The sequence below is a fragment of the Hevea brasiliensis genome, chromosome 17 (assembly GCF_030052815.1).
Source record: "Hevea brasiliensis isolate MT/VB/25A 57/8 chromosome 17, ASM3005281v1, whole genome shotgun sequence".
In the NCBI taxonomy this organism is placed as follows: Eukaryota; Viridiplantae; Streptophyta; class Magnoliopsida; order Malpighiales; family Euphorbiaceae; genus Hevea; species Hevea brasiliensis.
Genome location: NC_079509.1, coordinates 9,523,049 through 9,531,551, shown reverse-complemented (window position 1 = coordinate 9,531,551; position 8,503 = coordinate 9,523,049). Strand labels below are relative to the sequence as shown.

At 36.7% G+C, this 8,503-nt stretch overlaps 2 protein-coding genes across 2 annotated transcripts; one reads left to right on the top strand and one right to left on the bottom strand.

Annotated features, from left to right (window-relative positions):
- Window positions 1-736: 736 nt before the first annotated feature.
- Window positions 737-2,734, top strand: LOC110660493 (U-box domain-containing protein 38). Its single transcript, XM_021818831.2, has one exon. The coding sequence runs from the start codon at window positions 876-878 to the stop codon at window positions 2,508-2,510; it is 1,635 nt and encodes a 544-aa protein (XP_021674523.2). The 5' UTR covers window positions 737-875; the 3' UTR covers window positions 2,511-2,734.
- A 4,102-nt stretch (window positions 2,735-6,836) lies between these two features.
- On the bottom strand, window positions 6,837-8,214 carry LOC110660442 (peroxidase 31-like). Its single transcript, XM_058139717.1, has one exon. It carries the CDS (start codon window positions 8,096-8,098, stop codon window positions 7,106-7,108), a length of 993 nt encoding a protein of 330 aa, XP_057995700.1. The 5' UTR covers window positions 8,099-8,214; the 3' UTR covers window positions 6,837-7,105.
- Between the last annotated feature and the right edge of the window lie 289 nt (window positions 8,215-8,503).

Below are 8,503 nucleotides of genomic sequence, written 5' to 3'. Positions count from 1 at the left end.
ATAAAGAAACCAATATTCGTATGAGCTTTGGAGGGCAAGTATCATAAAATCATACCATAATCAACCTTCCCCTTTTCCATTCTCTTTTTTAATATATTCTTGTCTAGCCGTAACCCTTCAAGCAAAAAAACTCAGGCATTGACCCATTTGTGTCTATATACGCAAAAGAGATTATCCCACTTCTGCCTACTTATATCGTTTTTTCTTTATTTTCTTTCTTCATTTATCAAGAGCTCACCAAGAGAAAGGAAAGAGATAATACTCAAAAGAATAGTTTTTCTTTTTCTGGCCCCAAACATGGTCCCTCACCCTCCTCCCAACCCATTATCATTAATCTTGATCATTACTCCTCTAGTTAAGGTCAAAAAATGGCATGTTTTCCATGTATCGAAACAGAGATTGTAACTGTTTTCTGCACATGGATGAGTTTATTGATTTGCAGACAATCTCATTAATTAATCTTAAGCATTACTCCAACCAAACATTATTAAACATGTCTCTCGGCGTGGAAATCAATAATCTTTTAATGTTTTATTTCCAACAAAATCTTAAATTCATCAAAAAATTTGTGTCAGAAATTGAAACAAATAAAAATGTAATAAAAATTAAGAAAAAAAACATAACGCTAACAATAGAATTCTCGACAGCTGGACATTGACCGACCAGAGTGAAGGTCAATTCTGTAAATAACTAACTCAAATTGGTTTTATTAAATGCCTCAGCAAAAGAAAAGAAAAGAAAAAGACAAGAAAACTAGCTGCTTTAGCCGAGTAAGACTAAAAACCAGACCTTCAGACCCAGTCTTCTTCCTCTTAATAAAAACCCCAACTTCAAAAGCTTCTTGCCACAATTCATCTCTACTACTTTTTCAAGCTATGGGTGGTAATGGCAAGCACAGATGGAAAATCTCCTTCTACCGTCGCTCCAACTCCAACCACAAATCTACTCATCCTCCAAAAGAGTTCCTTTGCCCCATTTCTGGATCCTTAATGTACGACCCTGTTGTTGTCTCCTCCGGTCAGACCTTCGAGCGCGTCTCTGTCCAGGTTTGTCGAGACCTGAATTTCGCTCCTTCCCTCGATGATGGTTCCATTCCGGATTTAACTACTGTAATCCCCAATTTAGCCATCAAATCGACGATTCTCAACTGGTGTGATACTAATGGCGCTGAACGTCCTCTCCCGCCAGATTACAGCTCTGTGGAAAAAGCCGTCCGTAAGAAGATGGTTGAATCGAAAACTTTGAACCCCGAGAATAGGGTCTCCGAGAGGGAGTTGCTGAAGGCTGTGGCAGAAAATCCTCCTGTTCTATTCTCCCACGCGCAGACCGAGTTGACTCGCCGAGTCAATCATTTCTACTCGAGCTCCTCCGAGGAATCCATGATTGTCAACAACGCGACGGCGAGTCCGTTTACTCTGCTGCCTTTCGCGACTCGCCCAGCGTGTTATACTTCATCTTCTAACTCGTCATCCGAAATTGCTGAAGCTGAAACCCTAACGCAAAATCCTGATTCCGCTGACTCCAGCTCCAATTCCTCATTCCCTGAAGAGGAAGAGATTGTGGCTAAGCTTAGAAGCCCTGAAGTATACGAACAAGAAGAGGCGGTGATTTCGCTGAGGAAGCTTACTAGAGCACGAGAGGAAATGAGAATTCCTCTGTGTACTCACCGATTACTCACAGCTCTCCGTTCCTTGATTGCGTCGAGATACTGCGTCGTGCAAACGAACGCCATCGCTGCACTGGTAAATCTCTCGCTGGAGAAAGCGAACAAAGTTAAAATCGTACGGTCAGGATTTGTTCCTCTTTTGATTGATCTATTAACGGCCGGATCCAGTGAACCGCAAGAGCATGCCGCCGGTGCGCTTTTCAGTTTAGCTTTAGAAGACGAGAACAAGATGACAATAGGGGTTTTGGGAGCGTTACACCCATTGATGCACGCTCTGAGGTGTGAGAGTGAGCGAACTCGCCACGACTCAGCTTTGGCCTTGTATCATTTGAGTTTAATCCAGAGTAATAGGGCCAAGCTGGTGAAACTGGGCGCTGTGCCAACACTGCTTGGCATGATTAAAGCAGGTGACTTGGCGAGCCGGCTGTTGCTAATTTTATGCAATTTAGCTGCTGGCAAGGAAGGGAGATCGGCAATGCTGGATGGAAATGCGGTGGCAATATTGGTGGGGATGTTGAGCGAGGGAAGTGAGCGGGTAGACTCGGAAGCAACTCAGGAGTATTGCGTGGCGGCATTGTTGGCATTGAGTCATGGGAGCTTAAGATTTAAAGGGCTAGCTAAGGAGGCGAGAGCAGTGGAGGTGTTGAGGGAGATAGAAGAGAGAGGAAACGACAGAGCGAGAGAGAAAGCAAAGAAAATTTTGCAGATGATGAGAAAGGGAGACGAGGACGATGAGGAGGCTGATAGGGAAGCGGTATTGGAATTGGGTGGAGCTGGCCGGAGTCGATACAGGGTTGGTGGCGGGGCGAGAAATGGGAATTGCCCAAACTCGTCAAATTTCTGACAGTAAAGTTTGTAATTATTCATCGGAGAAAGCTTGTTAGTTTTCCCTTTTGAATTTCAAGGCGTAAAGATAGGGAATGTTCATGTGGTTTTTTATTTTTATTTAAAAAAAAGTTAAATGAAAATTTTAGTTGTTGATTGATTGTAAGGCTATAGAGTGTGGAGTTGTACATACAAATAGATCCTTTGGAAGTGATAAAAAGGATTTGAATTTAGTTGGAACAATGTGCATTAAGCAGTTGATAGATGGATGGATAGAGCTGGATTGTTGTCTGTTGTTTTGTTGGATTGTTTTGATGTATGGATATAAAGACCAATGTTATTTGTTTCCCTTAGGATGAGTTTTGAGGATGCCACAGCCATTCACACGTAATCCAAATGCTACTTCGCTTGCAACCCCCAAACCAGAATCATGAATAGGTTTCATAAATAAATAACATCACAAATTAAGATCAGACTACCATTGGAAAAATGTATAAATATTTTGTAATTTTCATCATAAAGCAAGGATTTGACATCCATACCCCACAAGGACTTTGATTTGTTAGAAGTGTTTCCCTAATTTTGGAAAGATCGAGGCTGTTGGTCATTGGAATTGGATTCTCCTCCGCAATTACTATGTTTTTTTTTTTTTTTGGGTCGAACTGCAATTACTAAGTTCATTGATTGGAGCCATACTCAATTTGTTAGAGCCTTGTGTTGGCTGGTAGTTTGTGCCAGTTTTTCTCACGTCACGAGGTTTGGGTTGCTCATTCCTGCCCTCTTTCAGTTAAAGGTTAAGGGCCGAGGCCCGGTTTCAAGTGCCAACAATTAAAATCCAAGAAATGCATCTTACCCAAAAAAAACAAAGCCATTCCTACCATTATCCGTCATTAGCCTGCTGGAAATATTATAAATTAATAGAAGGCATTTTAAAATTTTAAATTTATATTTAAAAAAATTATTTTTTTTAATTAAAACTTTTAGAAATTCAGAAATTTTACATTTTTCAATTTACTAAATTTATGAATTGAAAAGTTTTTTCATTTTAAAACTTTCAAATATTTTATTTTTCATTTCTTCTAAACAATAAAAAAAATTTAAATTTGAAAAAAAAAAATCTTATTTTAACATACCTGTTAAAGCAAAGTATTTTGGAAAAAAAATATACTTATCAAGTGTTCTGCAAGCGTTAATAATCCTATATAATATATATATATATATATATATATATATATATATATATATATATATATATATATATATATATATCTTATGAAAAGATCATTAATGCAATAAAATTTAAAATATGATAAGAAGTTTTGCAATAATTTTAACTTTTCAACAATATAAATGTTTATTTTTTCTTTTAAAAATAAGTTCCATCTCCGCGCATGGTTTATCAATGTTCGGGTTAACAAATCCTAGATGCCACAGCTCTTATCTTCAATTCTCATTCATCTAACATCTCAGAAACATCCCCAGGGGGAGAATCAACACACAAGAAAACCAACCTCCGTGGACAGGAAACCAGTTGGGTAGCTCATCTGGAACCTAAATTTGCAGACCAAAACCCAGCAACTCTTTGCAGGGCTTGATGACATACATTTGAATAATTCGCCAACATCTGCGGATAATTCATATGCCCACATCTACCATCCATGTGAGATAAGGATAAATCCTATTTACTGAATAACTTTCAATCAGTTCTTTACTTGAATTTGCTGTTACAGTGCTGCTTCCCATACAAAATGCTGGCTGTTTCGACATTGGCAGCTCTTGGACCTCTCTTGATGACATAGATAGATAAAACATCTGACATTGTTTGCCTATTTAATGGACTCTGCTCTACACATAGCAACCCAAGTTAATTCATTTCAAAACTTCATCTTTAGAAGCTGAATTTTTCTTAATGTTGGCTCCACAATTTCTAATGCATTGCCTTTCCATAACTCCCATGCCATGACACAAAATCATGATCAAATAAAACTATGTGAGAAAATTGTTGGTTAACTGATAAAGACAAACTTCGATTTGAGAATAAAAGAATTACATAGCCTACGAGGTTGAGCAGACGATCAAGTCAAGATGATAAATTTCAATTATATAGCAAATCTTCGAATATGAGCTACTCTAACCCCACGGCAAATTCCAGGCTTGTATTTTTGTTACTATTATTATAGTGCACATGCAGAGACTGGATTATTAAAACAAGATCTTGCATCTCTTTGATGGGCAAGGTTAATGCATGTCAACTATGGCATGTGCCAAATATCTTTATCTGGGAAGCATAATGGCTCATTGATCTTTTTCTTTTAATTAAAAAAAAAAAAAATCCTTTTGATGACCACTTTGGCTATTGAGATTTGAAAGTGGTGCTTCGCTCTAATTTATATCATTCAACCCAATTCAAAATGCTACAAATAGAAATAGATTGAAAGTTCTACAATATAAGACATTCAATCCATTTGCCTTCTTTATTTGTTTTTGAGGCCATTAGGCCGTCTATGCTATTCTGTCTGAGGATTCACATGCATGGAGGTGCAATTTATGAGATTATTAGGCGCTGGGGTGAATCCTTACAACGAGGGTGAGAAAAGGCTTAAGGGTTTTGAAGGAGATTGAAGTGGTAAGTCAATTGAAGAAAAAAATAATGGAAGTGGAAAGTCCTTGGATAAAGCTTCATCTGCAATGTATAAAACTACAAAAGAGAAAAATTCAGGGCATGAACTGAAGCACAAAAGTATCCGTGTCAGTTTTGCCAAAAGGAATTTAGGAATCCACGAGCATTCGGAGGCCACCAGAATGCCCACAAGAAGGAGAGGCTTAAAGGGAAAACAATACAGTTTCAAGAAAAAGAGTTATTTCAAACTTTTGCCTTTATTCTCTAGAAATGAGTGTAATTAAGCTTTTCAAAGGTTATATCCACAAATTTTCATGATATTCCAAAAGTGAACAATCTTCGATTCTTAGTTGTTTTCAAGAGTTAAATAATTCACTTCATTTATTAATATTGTCACAAAATAAATTACAGACTCAAATAAAAATAAGGAAAATTTTATGTATTTTTTTTATAATTTCTACTTTTTATCGTTTGCTAACAATAAAACCTTAAGGTATCACTTTATTATAAAGCGAATCACATACCTTACAATAAAATTAAGTAGAACGTAACGATTGAGTAATTTTTTTTTATAATTTCGTTTTTTCTAATTAAATATTGCAATGTAGTAATTTTCAGAAATGGCAGAATCCAGACTTATACTCCTGTGCGAAGCTTTGAGGATGATTTTTCTTTTTATTCATATTTCATTAGTTTAACAATGATATGAGGAAGCTTTGAGGAACATTTATTGCTGCATCAATCAAAATCTTTTTAGCCATAACCTGTTTATTTTGTGGCAGTAGTGGCTACTGGTGCTTGTTGAGTTGAATGAATGTATATTGATATTAGTCACCAATGAAAGCCTATGAGTTTACCCCCATCTAGGATGGATTAGCTGCTTGCATAAGAAGAACCAAAAAAAGGAGAAAAGAAGGGAGAGGAAATATGAGAATGAAGATTGTTGTATTACGTGCCAAAATTCATTAGAGTTCATCTTGGTAGGCCTATTCCCTAAATCGTGGGCCATTTCTGTTTAAATAGGCCGGGGCCCATTAACTTTGGCACTATGCCATTCCTATTCTACTGTAATATTAAGCATGATCGATCAAAATATGAATCACTTTTTTTAAGTCGTCAAGGAAATATTTTAACAACTATAACCATTACTTTAAAAATTAGAAAATTTTTACTTAAATTTAATTTATTATAAATTTAAAATATATATGAGATTCATATATTTAATAAATGAATCTTATTATATATTTTATATTTTAAATTTATGATAAATAAAATATAAACAATAAAAATCATAAAAATTATATAATAAATCAGTGATTTCATGTAGGATATTGTATATGAAATAGCAATTCAATAGTAAATTTATATATATATATATATATATATACCAGTGATTGAACAGGTAAATGGGTCTTAAAAGTTTATAATCACCTTATAATTTTTTTATAACTATAATTTATATATGTATTAAACTACTATTTATTTACTATTTCATTTCATTTCAAATATTGACATGAAATGACAGCTATACTTCTATAAAACTTTAAAACATGAGGAAGATCTCAAGTGAAGACATAACGGGTCTATCCTTACAAGCTATATTAGTTTTCCAATTGCAGATATTATGGATTAATTCTTAATAATTAATATAAATTACCGGATTATTTAAAAAAAAATCTAGTGGATTATTTTAATTCTAATTAATATAGATAATATAAAATTCCTTCTTACATTAAAATTAGAAAAGGGTACACAAACACAACGCGATACAAGTTATATAATCACGAAACGAAAATAATCATAATTCTCATCCTCATATGCTGGGCTGCAACAAAGAACTCAAAGATCAACCAAAGTATATATAAGAGAAAAAAGAACATATTTTCTTTTAATCTGTGAAGGGAAACAACATAGATAAAAATTAACATAAATCCCATTCTCATTCTCATTCTCATGCCTCACATAAAAAAGACCCATGTATGATGAATCAAATTCTAAGTCTTAATCGAATTGAACTGATCGCACCTGTTCCTGACCTCCCCCTTCCTCCCAGTCTTGATATCAAGAACGCTAAGCTTCTCCATTGCACGAGAAAAATCCGTGAAGAATACCGATTGGTCCTTTGCATAGAGCACTGCAAAGGGCTTAGTTCTGGGGTCTTTAACTAGCACACTATCGATTGTCAACAGCCCTAGCCCTCTAGGCAAGTTCTGGTAATACATGTTATCGAACTTGCTCGGTGTAAGTACGTCGTTGAAGGCGGACATGGTTGGATCTTTGGTGTAATTAGCGCAGAAAGTCTTCAGTGCGCTTGCGTACTTTGGGTTGAAATCTGGGTCTACTGGGGTGCTCTTGCTGAAATGGTAAAGCCTATCAGCGAACTCCTTGCAGTGAGAGAATCCGATGGTGTGGCCACCCATCAATGCAACCAACTCCCTGGTGGTGAATCCTCTCAACTTAAACAAATCGATCATCTGATCCATTGTCATGTTAGTCCTAGGGAGACTTTCCTCTGCTCGAGATGCCTTAGAGATTAGCCCGTCCTTCCGCCCTAGACGAACGGTATAAAATGGTCCTCCAACCATGATGACCAGGTCGCGGGTGACCTGCGCAAGGATATCAGAACAGGAGACGATTTTAGGGCACGAGAGCTCGAGAGCTGTCTTGGCTCTGACCACCACGTCGAAGGCATCCCCAGGGAGGTTAAGGTTGATATCAGCATCTCGCTCAGCCTTATTGAAAGCATTAGATGAAACTAGAACGGAGGCATCACAGCCTTCAACCATGCAATCATGGAAGAAAAGACGTAAAGTGGCGGCAGCTGTGGTGGGGCTGGTGATTTGCTTATTGGTGACGGTGTCGCGAATGATATTTTGGAATTGAGGGCAGGAGGTCTTGTAGTAGTCAACAGAAAGCTTGGACTCAGAGAGAGGAATGGAGGGAAAGAGGAGTAGAAGAATAGGAAGAAAAGGAAAAGGAAAAGCCATGGATGGGAGAGAGGAAGGAGGGGCGAAGGTGGTGTAGGAGATGCGGTGCAGTTCTACCTTGTTCCTCCCTTTCTCAAGATCTCCTCAGAATAGGATCGGCGAATAAGGAAATTGAAAAGGAGAGAGAGAGGTGAGAGATTAAGAAGAGTGTTGTGGATGAGAGAGGTTATAGGTAAATTGATGCTATTTTTGCATGGATTTTAGCGTAGAAATAGGCAGCACCCGAAATAGTTAGAGCCAAGCAAGCAAATCTCTAGTCTACGCTAATTTAATGCTTCGTGACCTGTTATCTCATGGAAAATAATCTTCAAGGGAAAACATAATATGAATTTATTTTATATATTAATGATTACGATTTAAATTTTAAAATTAAACTCCAAAGAAAGATATCTTCAATAAAAAAAA